The sequence below is a fragment of the Marmota monax genome, unplaced genomic scaffold, assembly GCF_021218885.2.
Source record: "Marmota monax isolate L192 unplaced genomic scaffold, Marmota_monax_Labrador192_F-V1.1 WCK01_AAM20220418_F8-fsc00059, whole genome shotgun sequence".
NCBI classification, from domain to species: Eukaryota; Metazoa; Chordata; class Mammalia; order Rodentia; family Sciuridae; genus Marmota; species Marmota monax.
The window spans coordinates 6,274,122-6,292,002 of NW_026693595.1; the positions used below are offsets into that span (position 1 = coordinate 6,274,122).

A 17,881-nucleotide genomic window follows, 5' to 3' on the forward strand; every position below is an offset into this window, starting at 1 on the left:
TGCTGAGAACTACAGCACTAGGGGTGGGGGTATTTAGTCTGATTGGTTGGTTTTCTGATGGTCACCTTATATTAACAATTAAAAATTGCAAAAACCCAAACTGACCAAATATAATTCTTTTAAGAATCTAGGTGGCGTTTAAACACTTGAAATAACTGAAGTTACACTAATACAGCAAGCTTATGTTAAAATCCACATCTGTCATTTTAATAATGGCATAATTATCCCCAGTTTTGACTAGAATGAAATCTTACTAAGGATTGAGCAAGAGGAATGTACTGCGTTTTCTCTACCTCCTAACTTATGAATGACTTCATTTGTCAGTCAAGAATAGGTAGAAAAATGAGAATATTTAAGGACTTTGCTTCTCTTCTATGGAAATTTTAAGATAATTAGTTCAATAATTGAGTCATTGATCCAGAAGGTAGATAAAATACGTCTGTAGAATTTATGAGGGAGCCAGATGGGCTGCCAGGCTGGAAGTGGAACAAAATATTCCCAGATGTGTTTACACAGAAAGCCCCTCAACATTAGAGAGACTCGTTTCAGTATTGAACAGTCAGGTACTCACTGTGCCCTGAAGTCTAGAGACAGACATCACTGAGATTCCTGGACACAGGAGGACTATTTTGAAATTGGTTCTGTGTCCCTTTGCATTGCAGAAGAATCCAGTGTTCCAAGTGCTAACATGGAAACCCACTTCTCCAGTAAAATCCCATTTGATCTGCAGGTCAGGATTGCTTGAAATCCTAACCCCTTGCCTTCATAATCCATTTATCAAGACAAGTCTCTAAGCCAAGTCTCAGCTCACTTATATAATGCAGAACAAAAACAGCATCAGCAACTACCCTTTACTATGTGCCAGATACATGAGACATGTCTTCATCATTACACCCCAAGAAATAGGTCTTAGTATCTTCATTTAGCAATACAATAAACTGAGATGTAGCAAAGACAGCGGCAGGATTTTAGCTCCTGATTCCAACACCTGACCTCCTTCCACCTCTAATAATAATCCATTAACAGCAATTGAGAACTCACCATATTAAGTGTTCACATGTTATCACATTTAATTCTTATAACAATAATATGCATTTTTGATGTTATTACTGTCCCCATTTTAAAAATAAAAAAATAATAATAAGATTAAGCAACTTGCCCCAGGCCACTTAGCAATCCTTTTTGTTTTTCTTTTCTTCTTCTTTTCCATTTTTTTTTAATGGTCAGGGAAATGTTCAGAAATCTTTTATTTTCTTTTCCTGGAGTCATCTTTAACTTTTTTCTTGTATTTTTTTCCACTTAGCTTTTTTTTGCTAGTAAAGCCCAGGTGAAAACCCAGGTTGTCTGTCACCTGAGAAAATGTGCAGAATCACTAGAGTACATACTCTCCTGTGTTGAGCACGCTGAAAGGTATTTCTAAAAATAGTGCAAAATCTTAACATTGAAGTGAGTGAATGATTTAGCTTTACAAACACAAGGAGTCATCCCCTGTTCTCATTAATAGTGCTCAGATTTTTATATTTGTATGGAAGTAAAGACTTTCAACTATACAAAGCTAAGCAGTTGAGAAGAATATGTCTGCTTTTTGGTTATTTTGACCCTCTGGAGAGATATCAGAACCAATCTGAGTGAAAACAATGGTGAGAAATTAAATTAGTATGGTTTCTGTATTTACTGGCTGAATTTTCTTGGGTCAAACAAGTTCCTAAATCTCATGAGTGCATACCGGCCTCTCCCACCCATTTTTTAATTAATGTAAATAAACATAATACAAAGGACTCATGTGTGCTTTTTTATTGATAGAACTTCTCGTAAATAAGTGATGAAAGAATTTTACAAAATAGAGAGAATAGATGAAAAACAGATCCAGATTTCCTATAAAATGATTTCAACACAGCCAGCTTGCTCACACAAAGAGTCCTGAGACCATTAAATTGTGGAAGGAATAACTAGCTAGCATGTATCTATGAGGATAATGAAAAATAAAAATGGATGTCAAATTTGGAGGGATTTGGGGGCTGGGGTGTGGCTCAGTGGTAGAGCACTCGCCTCACACGTGCGAGACCCTGGGTTCGATCCTCAGCACCATATAAAAAATAAATAAGTGACCTTTCCCATGAACAACCAACAATAAAAAATTTAAAAAAATAAAAAAATAAAAAAAGAACATGTTATAAAAAGAAAAATTACTAGAAAATTTGAAAAAAAAATAAAATAAGTGAAATAAAGGTATTGTGTCTAACTACAACTGAAAAGTAAATATTTTTTAAAAATTGGAGGGATTTGTATTTTGTTTCAAAGTGAGAAATGGCTTTTGAAGTTGCCTTGGAAGTTGATTAATTGATCTAAAATATATTGAGACCCCAATGTCCTAAGGCATACAGGAATGTTTGAATTTCAGCGACATGTATCAAGGAATATACTCTTTCAAAACAAAAGTTTTCAAATTCATCTAGGGAGTAGAGAGTATAGCTCAATGGTAGAGCATTTGCCTAGCATGCATTAGGCCCTGGGTTCAATCCTCAGAACCAAAAGGGGGGGGGCGAGGATTGGTTGGCTTCTCTGTGTAGGACCCACTTCCCATCTCCCATCACCATTGCCAGGGGGTGAAGTGTTTTCATTAACCTCTCCTGGGAAACAAAAGGGTGGAAACTTTTCTAAAAGAAGGAGGTAATGAGTTCTGGCCTGGCAAAATCAATAGTCATTGCATCCTCATCTATTTTGGGTAATAAAAGGAAAGCAATTTGGCATTTGAGAATCAAATCCCAAATAACATATATCACAGTAATAAATAAGGAAGGAAGAGGAATAAGAGACAACGTTGTACTAAAATTCAGTAGAAGGATTTTATAAACATATCAAAGAGAAAATGCATCAGTTCAGCAGTAGGTACAGGTGCAGGTCATTAGGCCACCTGGTTCTAATGCTAGGAAAACAACATCCATAACTAATAAGATACCTGCAGGAGGAGTATAGGAAGACTAGTTCTCTGAGAGACTGGTTTGTGCTAGACAAACAATGGAATGTGGTCACAAGAAGATGATAGAACTGGCTTTATTTACAAGAAATTATTTTATTGAGCTTTCCAATTCTTTGTCAGCTTTTCAAAATGAGAAAGGGAATTTACTACATTGTACAAGTTCTTGAAATAGTTCAACTATCTCAATTACAGTTCTACCAAGAAGAGCCCCAAAGAGACCATCCCCACTACCAACACCAACCCCCAAAAGCAGAGAAAAAGTTCGTGTGGATGTCACATCCTTTGTGATGCGACTATGACTCCCTTGCCTAGACTTGACTATGTCCCAGAGAAAGCAATGAAAAGCAAAGGGACTTCATTTGGTGTGTACTTTTTTTAAAAAAAAAATGTTTTTTGAGTTACTGATAAGATTCTGTAAGTGCTCAGTTGGTAGAGTCCTTGGTTTGCATGCATAAGGCCCTGGGTTCCATCCCCAGCACCACCAAAAAAAAAAAAAAAAAAAGATTCTGTGGACATGGGACTCAATAGGCCAGCTGTCCTCCTATATGGACAGAATTCCCTATCAAAACATCCCTTATCAGCAGTTAGAAAGTGACTTTCCTTCACAGATGTTCCTCAACATCAGCATTCACTAAAGCATTCAATCACATGGGTTTTCTTGTGTTTTTCCCTCTGCTTCTCCACTCTTCCAGATGATAGACATGATGTACTTTGTCATCATTATGCTGGTGGTACTGATGAGCTTTGGAGTCGCCAGGCAAGCCATCCTCTTTCCCAATGAGGAGCCATCATGGAAACTGGCCAAGAACATCTTCTACATGCCCTACTGGATGATTTATGGGGAAGTGTTTGCAGACCAGATAGACCGTAAGCAAGTTTATGATTCTCATACACCAAAGTCAGGTATTTAACTTCAATTGGGTTGTGTCTCTTCCAAGTTCATCTATTTGTTCTCAATAAATGGCTCAAGATAGAGGACCGATTCCTAGCTTGTTATCCTTGTGGAAAAAAAAATTACAGAAGGTGAATATACAATTTTAGCAAAGTAGTCCTTAGGTGTATTTTCAGGTATGTCTTTCTGTCTCACAAATTGACATCTGGTATACCAAATTGGATCCAAAAATGAATCATTTAAAAAGATCTAAATTTTTGTTTTTGTGATTCAAAATCCAAGGGCCATGTGTTGGATGTTTTGGTATCATGAATATATTATGTCACAACTCCCCACTCCTAACCCAACACTTAACCCTCAGTCTTTTAAAAAAATTAAGTCCTTGAGTTTGACTTCAGACCAAATAAACAATTCTCAATTTTGTCATCAGAATTCAAGGGTAAGGGCAAACATCTGTATGGTGTTTCCCTTGCACTGGAAAATATTCTCCAATTCCCTTTCCCACTGTCTTAAATTATGTGCTTTTGAGACTCATAGGAAGTTAGTATTCATTGCCTGGAAGTATGGAAAATGCCTTAGGTCATAAGCTGAGCTGCTTGCTATAAATGCCAGAAAAAAAAATAGTATCAGTATCATGAAGTGATTCAGTGTGAGGACCCAGCACAAGCAGGCTCCCAATGTTTCAAGCGTTAAAAATACTGATTCTCCATAGTAAACACTCCTTTTGTATGGAGTTTGAAGATAGTTGTAGCCTAAGAGTCTGTTCCAAGATTTTATTTGGACCAAATGTCAGGGTGCACCAGGCACTGGGAAATTACTGGGGAAGAAAGCATCAGGAAAGAGAAAATCTTTTAGTTCAGTGGAGTTGAATCCCAGAAGCAGCTATCTCTCATTTTCCCTGAGGAGTTTAGCTCTGGAAATAACATCCCTCCAACACTGTCGAATTAACGTTTTTTAGACAGTTTTTGCTGACAGGCCAACCATCTGAGCCCAGACTGTGGACATGGATTAGGGTTACATAACCAGGTAGGATAGCTTATTAGAAGCAGGAGCAGAGATTAGTCAGCATCCCAGTCCCCTTGCCCATCTCAGATCAGGCCAAACCAGCAACACACAGACAAAGCACTCAGGAGTGATTCCTCCAGTCCTGGGAAGAGCAAGTATACACTGGCAACAGAACACACCAGCACGTCATTTTCCCCCTCATGATGGATTTTGAACAAATACCGCTTCCCTCTCCAAATGCGTTATCGGAGGCAGACGAGGCTTTTTGGAACACCTAATTGGAACAAATATTTGTGTATGAGACTTAGCCAACTCACTGAGAAAGAATCTTAACTCCATCCCCCAGTTATAATTGGTTGACAATGTCCAGGCTTCTGCCAGGGCACCTTCCCAGCGAGTGGAGACAATCCTTGAGAGCCTCCTTTCCAATGGTCCCTAGAGGAAAACTCTTAAAAAGCCCACCTGTAATCATCATCCTTGGAGATTAAGTATGTTTTTCCCCCCTAGAAATTGCTTTTCCACTTAGTTATGCTATTTTAGCCTTTTCTAGTTGTCATTTCTTCCCCAAAATGAGATGAAGCTCCCATGGGTTTGTTTGACAATGAAGGATGGGAGAAGCAGGGAGGTGTAGATATATTTTATAAATGGGATTCTGTCTGTCCCTCTACAAGTGGCCATTTATTGATGTTGTACTATGAACCCAGCCTAGTGCAACAAACACCACCATCTGGCTGAATAAGAGGATTTTTTATTGCTATTTTAAAAGAAGGGCTGATTGTAGTTTAGAACTTGAAAACCCCAGTCCCCGGAGATGGAAGAGAGGTGTTTTGTGTGAATGAAGTATGAAAATAGATTCCCCACACTGTGAATTAGATCTGTGGTGCTCTACGTGTGTGAGAATAAATTTCTACCCCAAATCCCCATCTGTAACTGACCCAGCCTTGGATGGATGCAACCTTGGTAATGCCCTTCCCCCTACCACTTACCTCCCTTTGTGACGTTCTGAAATTGGCTACAGCAGTAGCCACTGTTCTAAGCTAAATCAGCCAGTTTTCTGTCTAGAGTGCTAATGTATATTCGTCCTTTCTCAAATGGATACAGAAGGCTGCCCCCAAATCTGTCACTCTGTTTGGCGAAAGTCACTGAACATCCGTGTCCTCTAAAATGATTTGCTATTCATGCTATGGCACCAGGTGGGCTCAATGAGGATTGCATGACTACCCCACTTGGTTGTTCAGAATCGCCCAAGAGACCCAAGTACTAAGCTGTTTGAGAAAGGTACAGATCATTTCTGCCGCCCCACAGTGTCTGCCTCTTCTCTGTGCCGTGTCCAGGTTGGTGTGTGAAGCATGTATTCAGGCTGATCGGATCTCATGTCCACCTGGACCCACAGCCCTGTGCAGGGTCTGCCAATCCCATCCTGTGGATGTACCCTGTGTGGGCCTCTCCAAGTGCTGCTCATTCAAACACACCTCAGGCAACTCATTCCAAACGTGATGCACGTGCTCTATATCTAAATCTTGTTGATTTTTGACTTCAAAATTGCTGAACCCATTTCATGTTTGGGAAATGATCTTTCTTTATTGGGTAGATATATGGGGATGTTCAATGGGATCCTTGGGATGGGTCATTAACATCAATTATATACCTCAGAATAGAGGACAGCTTAAATGTTCCTCACTTCTGGGAGGCAATATTACCTAAGTGAGAATTTTTTTATATGCATTTAATCTTTTTTCTTGTCATTTGCTCTAAACACAGAACTACCAATAATGCCAAAGATACTAGAATTAGATTTGAAAGGTTACTTTCCAAATGTGCTTAAAAATTAAAATCAAAAGAAAAAAATGGAGTCACATAAAATCACCAAATAACTTAAGGTGTTTTTCACCTCCGACAAATGATAGTCCAGGCTTAATCTAAGTTATCCGTGGAAGTTAAAACATTTTCTTTGGTGTTGAAAGCAGAGAGGAGTGGAAGAACATGGCTGGAAGAAGATAATGAATCTGGGGAAGGGGCTGTGATGGTTTACTTTACCCTGGAAACTATGCCTAACACTCTGATTTAACTCACGGGGTTTGCCAGGCATGGTAGTGCACACCTGTAATCCCAGCAACTCATGAGGCTGAGACAGGAGGATTGCAAGTTCAAGACCATCCTGAGAAACTTAGTGACACCCTGTCTTAAAATAAAATTAAAAGGACTGGGGATATAGCTCAATGGTAACGTGCTCCAGAACCACAATGATCATAATAATAATCACAATAACTCATGGGAATTGAACTTGCTACTGTTTGGTTGGTTAGTATTTGTTTTTTGTGTTTTTTTTATTGTTTTTTTATTTTTTTAAATAGCCCCAAATTGTCTTCAGGTACTTGTGTTATACATAATACTAGCTCTCTAAGACCCAGTTAAGGGCTACTGTGAGGTCATTTGGGCTTCAGGTTGTTAAATACATTGAAACCAAATGATGACATTCTTTTTGGCGGTCTCATTAGGGTGACCCATGTTGCATGGCCTCTGAGAGCTGGTCAGGATCCCACTGGAGCTTGATGGGTAAAAGTCACTTAGAGTAAAGAGGCGGCAGAATAAATTTCCAGCAGCAACGCTGCCAAGGCCAGAGCAAAGTTAAAATTAGATTCTCACCAGCTTAGAAATCTGGTTCTACAGTTTGGTGTGTGGGGTGCCTGGAAGTGCAACTTTGTTGGAAGAGAAAATGGGGCATCTCTCGCTTTCTCTTGCTTCCAAATGAATGAGACTTCAATTTATTTACAGGGTATCCACGTGCTGCCTGGTGTCTATTCAGATTCCCCAGGCTGTACCTAGGCGGGGGAAAAATGAATCATACTCTTGAATGCATTAAATGAGGGTCTAAATTTAGTCCTTCTTTCTGCCTCTCTGAGTATTTTTACAAATTTAGATAGTACTGTGAAAGCAAAATGTCCAAAACTTACTTTCTACCATGACAACTTAATATTATCTAGCCATTTCCATTCACTCCAAATTAACTACCCAATCTTCTTCATGCATGGGCCAATTTTTGTGTCTTACTGTTTAGGGCTTTTCATCTGAAATTAATAGTCAGTATGGAGTAGTAGGGTGTTTTTTGTTTTGCCTTGTTTCGTTTTTATTTGATTGATTGATTGAGTAGAAACCTTTGCTAGATCTTTCAAAAGTCCTTACTCTTTGGGATGCATGTTATCCCCGTGACGCTGACTGGAAACAAAGATCGTGCATGTGCATATGGAGCTACAACACTCTCCTGAATTACTTTTATGCCACAGATTAATTGTTCCTCACTTCAGGTGTGGAAATTAGGACAGCTCACGGAGCCGGTCTTTAAAATATGCCTGCCGATGGGGAAACCAACAACACTGTGAACGGAGATGATGGCAATTGTTATGCATCTCCATCGTTAGACTCTAGTTCTCAAAACTCAGCTCTGTGCATCTGTTTAGTATTCCAGGCTGACCTTCTCTAATGGATTCAGAGCACACAAATGCCTAACAGCTATAGTGCAGGGAGTGTTGCCTGACCAAAGAAAGTATTCTGGAAAAGAAAAACTTGAGCCACTGCCAACTTTGGAGGAAGTGGGGAATTGTTTGGTTGCGTTTTAATTTTGCAAATTGCTAAGGAAGCAAGCCAACATCAGCCATTACCGCCCCTATTTTCTGTTCCTGAAAGTCAACTCACATTATAGGCAATACTCCACCTGACTTGTTTACTAGTGCAAACTAAGGCTTAATAGATTTCCGAATAACAGAGCTATTTGCAACAGGCCTCTGAGATGATTCAGTATATTGTTGTGGTCCACATTTGTTCCACTGTCATGATAGTCACTGAGCATTTGCTCATAGGTCGGGCTCTGTATTAGATTAATTCATTCTTCATTTGATGGATGCTTATTTTGTTCTTTCTATGAACTGGAAAGTGAGGTACAGAGATACACATGACACAGATACTTTCTTCAAGGTGTCTACATCTCAGGAAAGACAAACTGGCATTGATGATATGTGTGTAGAAATGGAGCCTAAAGAAGAAGGCAGTCACATTTACCTAGGATAAGAGTATGGGTTCAGTAGAGGTGGGACCTTGCACAGGGGCCACGCTATTGTTCTCTGTATGGTTCCAATTTTAGTATATGTGCTGCAACACAGCCACATCAGTGTTTATAGTAGCTCAATTCACAATAGCTAAACTATGGAACCAACCTAGGTGCCCATCAACAGATGAATGGATAAAGAAAATGTGATATATTTACACAATAGAATATTACTCAGCCTTAAAGAAGAATGAAATATGGCATTTGTCCGTAAATGGATGGAACTGGAGGATATAATGCTAAGTGAAATAAGCCAGTCCCCAAAAAACCAAAGGCTAAATGTTTTCTCCAATATGCAGATGCTAATAATTCACAATAAGGCGGTGGGGAGACGGGGGTTATTAGGGAAGAATAGAAGTACTTTGGATTAGACAAAGGGGAATGAAGGGAAGAGAGATGGAATGGGAATAGGAAAGATAGTAGAATGAATTGGACATTACTATCTATGCCCATATATGACATGACCAATTTTTTACATCACGTACAACCAGAAGAAAGAGAAGTTATACTCCATATATGTATAATATATATACAAGTTTACATATTATACATTTATAATATATATAATTCATCCTACTGTCATGTATTAGAACAAATACATAAACGTGCCTTAACTTAAGAGAGAAAGAGAAGAGAGAGATGGGACCTTGCAAAGAGAAGGAAGGCTGAGAGAGCTTTAAAATACGAGCAGATGTTCGCTAGGCAGATGGGAGCAGGGGGTGTGAAGAAAGAAGAATGGCACTCCAAACTGAGACTTAGTATGGAAAGTTCCAGGAACAGCAAGCAATTCAGCATGGCTGACTGCAGGGTGAGAGGCAAGAGGCAGGAGCAGGACAAATGGGTGTGAGGAGAGAGGCAGGAGAACAGATCATGGAGGACTCCATGCCCAGGGTAGTGCCACGATCAGACACACATTTTCATCAGAGCTCTCAGGCTAATGGGAAGTGAGCAATGAGGGGACAGTGTCATGCAGTAGTGGATGGACTGAAGAACTCAGGCACCATGGGACTCGAGGAAGGTGAAATCATCAGGATCTGGGAAGAAATCAGATGGGGTTGAAGGTGGTTGTGGGGAGGCAGAAGAGGATTTAAAATGGAGGAGCTGGGGATTGCTCCAAGATTTCTGGCTCAGTCTAAAATCAATGTCATTGACTGAAAGGAAGGACCTGGGAGGACTCATGAGAGGCAGGGGCAACATTCCACTGGGGTTGGATTGGTTCCTGTGGAATTCCAGGACACCATGAAGAAGGCTATTTTGTATATAGAACTCTAGAGCTCAGTAGAAACAGCTGGACTGGTGAAACAGAATTGGGGATCAAGAATGTAACTATCGTGAAAGCCACGACAGGTGAGCTTGCCAGGGAGGATAAGTAGAGAGAGACAGGAAGCATGAGTGGAATGCTGAGAACAGAGTAGTGAACAACGTCGAATGCAAGAGAAAAAAGTTCAATGAGTTGAATATTTAGAAGAATTCACTCAATTAGAGGTTTAGGAAGTCACTGGTGGCTTTTTGCCAAGAATATTCATTTCAGTGTTGAGTACAAGAACCAATCACAGTAATTTAAGAGAAAATGAGTAGGAAGGCAAATGCATTTATTAGGGAAGAGGGAGGAAAGGTGGTGTATTTATTGGGCAGGGAGGAGGGGCAGAGAAAGTATCAATGAAGGGGAGTTTCCCAAAGAACTGTGATGTCTTGTAAACACTACTAGGGGAAATGAGAGACGTCACTGACTTGGCACATACCTCACCTATTTGCATGGTTAGGCTGTATAGTAGATAGAAGGAAAAGAAAGTAAAGATATAATGTTGGTAAAAGCTGAGAAGGAAAAAAATGATCAGACGACCAGATTTCTAGCCTGAGCCACAAGTACATTGGGAACTAGGGATCCTAAGAGTTGTGATGCTAAGAAGTAGCCAAAGAATGATAAATTGGCATTTACCATTAAGAAGTAGAGTAATTTCAGCTGGGCACTGGGGTGCATACCTGTAATCCCAGTGGCTCAGGAGGCTGAGGCAGGAGGATTAGGAATTCAAGCCAGCCTCGCAACTCTGCAAGGCCCTAAACTACTCAGGGAGATCCTGTCTCTAAATAAAATATAAAAGGGGATGGGGATGTGGCTCAGTGGTTAAGCACCTCTGGGTTTAATTCCTGGTACCAAAAGAAGAAGAGGAAGAAGAAGTAGGGTAATTGCAGAATTAAGAAGTGGAGTAATCTAGAATAATTACAAAGTGAAGGGATATCTATAAAGTGGTTTCTATGATAAATTGGAATTGAGGTCAAGCATCTTGAAGCTAGGTTCTTCTGTATATGCCAATACAGGTATTGAAGTTGTCCGTAGTAAGTCAGGAGAGGATAACAGGAAGACTGTGATCAGGATGACCAGAAACTCTAAGGGTTTTTTGCACAAGAATGAAAAGCAGTCAGTGGTTGGAAAGGGGTGAAGAGTGTTGAAGAGAACACAGCTAGTTACCTCTGAAACCCAAATGCGTTCACAAATGTATGAAAAGCAAAGGGATTTTTGTCCAGTGATGAGGGGTTCCAAAAGGCTCATAGAAAGGGGAGGGGAAGGGAACCATACTGGGAAAATTTGTTAGGCACAAATCCCAGCTTCACATGAGGAAAATATCAAAGAAGAGGGTGGTGCCTGCAGGAGCCCCAACTGCAGGAAGAGAGGATGACAGGGAGGGGAAGCGTGGTGGGACTAATTAGGATAAGAATTTTGTTGTTTTGTTTTGTTTTTGTTTTTGTTTGAAGCACTGAGGATTGAAGCCAGAGCCTTGCACAGATGAAGTACCACTGAGCTACATCCTCAGACCTTTTTATTTGTTTGTTTATTTAATTTTGAGATAGGATCTTGCTAAATTGCTAAGGCTGGCCTCAAACTGGCAATCTTCCTGCCTCAGCCTCCCGAGTTGCCTGGGACACTATGGACAATTCTAGTCATTGCCCCTTCAGGAAAACATACATACACTAAGCAAGAGCAGCCCGACTAATCAAGGAAGGAAAGAAAATCTGCAATCCAAATATGAGAACTCTGAAATCTGGAAAGACAAAAACGAATGTACTTGGAGAGTATGAAAGCCCAAAGTTAATCTCTGTGGATATAGTGTATACGACTCAGGTCCCCAAACCTGAGTATATTTCAGCCAAGAATCCCTTGAAGTATGAATATGTTAGACTTAGAACAACCAGTCCCATGATACCATTCTACAGAGAACTTGTGGGATTTATTTCCCCCAGAGATTTCCCCTCAGAATTTTGAGGCAGGAAAGGACTGGAAGAGTAGTAATATAAAAGGTTAATGAGGGGGTGGGGTTGTGGCTCAGTGGTAGAACGCTTGCCTAGCACATGTGAGGCACTGGGTTCAATTCTCAGCACCACATAAAAAAATAAATAAAGATATCTTGTCCATCTACAACAAAATTTTTTTTAAAAAAAAAGGTTTTAATGATACTTAGCTTTGTATAATGGTGAAGTGTAACCAGACCCTGAAGGTGACTCTCCCCAAAGGTCTTGGAAGTCTCCATCTCAAAGGAGGCTCTCCTTTTGAAACCAGCAGTGGCCTGTGACGCTAGAGAATCATCATTTGTCACCTTGCCCAAAAATGAATTCAATATCAGCATGGAATATTCCATTTTTCTTTAGTCCTTTCTATACTTGCTATTACCTTCCCTATAATTAAATTTAGTGCTGGCCCATCGTGACATTTTCAGTCTCTACTGTAACTCTACCTTTAACAGAGCCCTTTTGATCCATCCTGTTTGCCTGACCCTTTGCAAAACCTGTTCTTTTTCTACTCTGCCACGAATACTCCAACGCAGTCCTAGGTAATCTTGTAGAAAATAAAGCATCAGCAGATGTGACATATTCTAAATCTTGAAACTTTCTCAAAAAAGCTCTAAACCACTTCCCCAAAAATTGTGCTCAGGGAGAAAAGTTGAGCTCCCATCTGGATGTTGGGATGTCTTTGTCATCTATGAGGAGCTAACTTAGCACTATGTGGGAAAAAGACATAAAAAATATCTGTCCCTCTGAATAAACAAGTCAGTACGTTTCATTAGAAACTATGTTGGAGGGCTGGGGTTGTGGCTCGGCAGTAGAGTGCTTGTCTAGCATGTGCGAGGCCCTGGGTTCCATCCTCAGCACCACATAAAAATGGGTAAATAAAATAAAGGCATTGTGTCCAACTACACCTAAAAAATAAATATTTTAAAAAAACTCTACTGGAACTTATCCTCTTTAACATGTGCAAAAATGGTCTAAAATGGGAAGCCAGGCCCAAGAGATTAACAGAAGAATTATCTAAAGTCCATGGCAGTGCTCAATACTAAACCACAGTGAGGGAACTTCAGAAAGACTTTATGTGTGTGTCAGCAGAAAAGTAGCAGATAGTGTTTACTAAGAATATATTCTGGATAAAATTAATCATTAAAAGACACTAGTATTTCCATACTCTGGCTGTATTTCCTTGGCTATAGGTAAGGAAAGGTAATCACTATAGGTTAAATTCTAAAGACACTTTCATGGAATGTAACTCAATCCAAAATGATGTCAAACATGTTATCATCTATGATAGTATTAAAAACAAAACACAGGGGCCATCTCTACCTAGCCCAAGCTGTGGCATAACTGTGCCTGGGACTCTATGGACAATTCTAGTCATTGCCCCTTCGGGAGAACATACATACACTGAGCAAGAGCAGCCCGACTAATCAAGGAAGGAAAGAAAATCTGCAATCCGAGTATGAGAACTCTGAACTCTGGAAAGACAAAAACGAATGTGCTTTAAGTGTATGAAAGCCCAAAGTTAATCTCTGTGGATATAGTGAACACGACTCAGGTCCCCAAACCTGAGTATAGTTCAGCCAAGAATCCCTTGAAGTATGAATATGTTAGACTTAGAACAACCAGTCCCATGATACCATTCTACAGATAACTTGTGGGATTTATTTCCCCCAGAGATGTTACAGGAGAAATAATATATTCTCAAAGAGAATTTCAAAATTTCATCTTTATAATCATAAAAAAGAAAATTCCCCCAACAAAAAAAGAGCTGATTTTTTTTTGTTTCCCCCAGAGGAATAATTTACTTTTTGAGAGAAAAGAAGATGTGGGGGTGGGGACCCAAAGAGGAAAAAGATTTTGTCTCATATAACCAAGGACCCATACTCTAGAAGTGGCATGGATAATTAAAACATGGAATGTAATCTCAGATCACATGGAGTAAGCATAGATCCCATGTGGTGTTGTGGCAGGTACCCTTTGTGCTCTGCCCAGACACCCTCTCATCCCCCTTTACCAAAGTTTTGCACCTACCCTCTAGTTTCTATGTGCTTTATTGCTAGACTCACCTGTGACCTTGATAATTTTCCTGGGCCCCTTAGAGCCTCTTCACCATCCAGAGAACCTAAGAAGGCCTGAGAATTTTTGTGACCCTGGGGCATTTCACTCTGTGTTCCTGCCTGTTAGGGAGGGATTCTGAGTAAAAGCCTGGTTTCCTTAACCCTCAGAACTACAGAATACCTTCCTGAATGCAAAGTGCAATTCCTACTCTGGAGATCCCCATGGGAACAGGCTAAGGCTCAGACTTCATCTGAAATTGCATCTTGTTTGGGATTCTTTTATCCTTCCTTTTTCTGCTTCATCCAGTTTCTACTCAGTTTCTCTTTGGAGCATTTCCTTAACAAATCTCTTTCACTTGAATTTGTTGCTTAGGGTTGCCTCTTGAAGAAACCAACCTGAGACAGGCACTCAGGCTCTAGATCCCTACAGAGTCAACCTGACATCACTGGCATTGGAGGCTTCTTATAGTACAGGGTAGGAAGCCCCAGATTATATATAAAGCAGATGATTGATCTGGTCATCTGCATTAACAAGATGACAAGATAAAATTATCTCTCTCTTTACATGTCTAAGTCTTGATTTTGTGTTACTGTATCAAGATACCTGAGACTAGATAGTTTATAAAGAAAAGAGGTTTATTTAGCTTACAGTTCCAGAGATTCATGAGCATGGTGCTGGTATCTGCTGGCTCTGATGAGGGCCTCATGGCGAATGGCATCACAGTAGCAGGAGCACATGCAGAAAATACTGTGTAGAAAGATAAGAAACAAGAGACTGAGGAGGGGCCGGGCTCATTCATTTTATAAAAGCCAACTCCACAAGACCCAGCATTCATCCCTTCTGATGGTGGTGCGTCAGTGACTTAATTACCTTCACCTGGGCTGCTGTTAAAAGTTCTACACCTCAGCACCACCACCACCCAAGGGACTAAGCTCCTAACACATGAACCTCTTAGGGACAAACTACTTCCAAGCTATAGCATTACATCTGGTGGAGACTTAATTGCACCTTCTTTAGGAACTAAAGTTAGTAGCTACAACTCAAGGCATTATGTTCTCAGCAGTCACTAAAACAAATCATCCTTGACACTGGAAAATTCATTGTAGCCTTAGCATCTTTTATTCCACTACATTTCTCAGATTGGGCCTGTGGAGAAACAGGAAGATCTTTAGACATGGTCCTTCTCTTGAAGGAGTTTCTGATCTAGGCCAGGTGTCAGCAAACTTGTTCCACAAAGGACCAGATGCTATGTTACTGCAGGGCCATATGGCCTCTGTCGTAGCTAGGCAGTGTTGCCATTGTACCACAAAAGCAGTCATAGACAGTAAGTAAACCAATGGGTGTGGCTGTGTGCCAATAAAACTTTATTTACAAAACAGGAGGCAGGCCAGATTTGTCCCACAGACTGCAGTTTGCTGGCCCCTGATCTAAGCCACCCAGTCATGTTACTGCACTGGCTTCATTCCCATGTAGTTCAGTTGAGGAAAGTGTGAAACCAGGATGGAGACAATTTCCTAACTATTTCAAGTTTTCTCCGAACACATAAGATGACACTGCTTTGTGCTTTTTTTCTTCCCAAGAAAAGTGTTATTCTACCAACTTAAATAAAATAGGCCAAAGGAGAAGATGATGCCTATTCCTGTTCAGTCAGTGTGTATAGAAGGAAACCACGCTGCTGGTGGGGTGGGTATGACTCCCAGAACACAAATGAAGAGGCTGCCAGGAAGTCAGCTTTTTAAGTCATAATTTCACTTATTTTCATTTTGTATGTCCATTTCCCTAAGCTGGGGGAAGATCCCCAACTCAGACTCCCCTCTCAACCTTCCCTGGGGGTGGATCACATCTGGGAGTGGGGCTGGATGCAGTTGTTGAGCATCTGTCCACACAACAGCTGCTGAAATGTCCATCATCCCAGTCGCCATGATGCTTCAGTTCCAGTGGAGTTATGAGGCCCCATCTCAGGCCCAGAGCTCAGACTCTGTCTTTCAGGGATGCTGCTAATGAACAGAACAGAAGAGAACTGCCAGGACTGCCCTGCCTGAGCCCACAAACACGTGCAAGCTGACTTCACTCTCGCACACCCTCACGTGTGTGTGCAGGGCTCAGTTTCTCTCTCCTCCTTTCTAGCCCTGCTCCTCTGATCTGCTCTCTGAATCTTCCTTTCTGTTGTCCCTTCTACACACACTCTCAGGTCCCTGAGAACATGTACAAAAGCAGGCAGAGAGACTCGCAGGCTATTCTGGATTCTGCCCTGTTACCTTCCTTTCCCTGGAATGGTGGGTACAGAGCCCATTCTTGCTTGAAACATGGGAAGGTAAAATGAATAACTTCAGTCCTCCTTGGTAGCCACAGAGACTGGTTTCAGGGCCCTCATTCCCACCCCAATGGATACTAAAATCCACAAATGCTCAAGTTCCTTACATAAAATGGAGTAGTACCTCAAATAACTTATGTGCATCCTCCTGTATACTTTAAACCATCTCTAGGTTACTTAAGCAATAGGTAAAACAATGTAAATGCTATATTAACAGTTACACTGTATGGTTTAGGGAATAATAAGAAACAATGACAAGAAAAAGGCCTATGCATTTTTAGTACAGACACAGTTTTTTTCAATGATTTTCCTTCTATAGTTGATTTAATCCACTTACACAAGGTCAAAAGAAATGGAGGGCCAACTATATTTCAAAAACTTTTATCACCCACTTATTTAACCATCTTACAAATAAAAATGGATGCTCAAGATAAAAATAAACCTATAGGTCCCAGGAATACTGAACACAATCTACGTGTTTCAAAGGGAGAATTGTATGTGAAGTAATTATCATCTGGTGTCACCATTAATCATCTCACAGTATTGCTCCATGGGACTTAGACTCACAGCTTGAAGGTAGTTCTCACAAATTCCTCCATCACAGCCCTGTCCAGAATCTCCTGTGATGGAGCTGGTCCAGATCTCTGATGTCCAGTACCATAGCTGCTGGTCACCCATGGCTATTCAGTGCTTGAAATATGGATGTCGTGAATGAAAACTGAATTTTTAATTAATTGAGATTTAAATTTAAATAGCTGTATGTCTCTAATGGGCATCATATTGGACAGTTCTGTGCTAGAATATAAAACTCCCTTCTACTACCAGCTCCATGAGAGAAGGATTGCACTTATTTTGTTTACTGCTACACCCTCAACCTCTCAAACTGTATTTGGTACAAAGCAGGTGCTCAGGAAATAGATTGTGCATGAATGAACTCCTTGAAGCAAAACATAGAAGAAGAAGAATGATGTTATCTGCTTTTTAACTATCAATCAAATTAAAAAAAAAAAAAACTTCAGTGACATGTGAAAGAAGTAGAAAAACCAAAGTGCCTGAAATGTTATTGAAGACAATGAAAAGAAGTTAGATTTGTTATAAAGGAATTTAAAATTGGGGTTAAATTAAAGAACATGAACATGGATTCAAGGTACACACATGCATAGGGTGAAGGGGTGAGAGAAAGTAAAACCAAAGGGAATCCTAAAGTCAATAATATCCTAAAATTTAGTCAAACTTGTATTTAAG

At 40.3% G+C, this 17,881-nt stretch overlaps 1 protein-coding gene, 1 non-coding gene and 1 pseudogene across 14 annotated transcripts in view; 2 read left to right on the plus strand and 1 right to left on the minus strand.

Annotated features, from left to right (window-relative positions):
- The window catches only part of Trpm3 (transient receptor potential cation channel subfamily M member 3), a 536,247-nt gene that overhangs the window by 475,912 nt on the left and 42,454 nt on the right, over positions 1-17,881 (plus strand). For all 13 annotated transcript variants that reach the window (XM_058584013.1, XM_058584014.1, XM_058584015.1 and 10 more), the window contains one exon: positions 3,673-3,847. In XM_058584013.1, coding sequence (XP_058439996.1) covers positions 3,673-3,847 — 175 coding nt within the window. The remainder of the gene's footprint in view (positions 1-3,672; positions 3,848-17,881) is intronic.
- Trnav-cac (transfer RNA valine (anticodon CAC)) lies at positions 2,020-2,091 on the plus strand. The gene has a single exon. It is a non-coding gene; the product is annotated as a tRNA-Val (tRNA).
- On the minus strand, positions 8,939-9,032 carry LOC124103029 (U6 spliceosomal RNA; annotated as a pseudogene).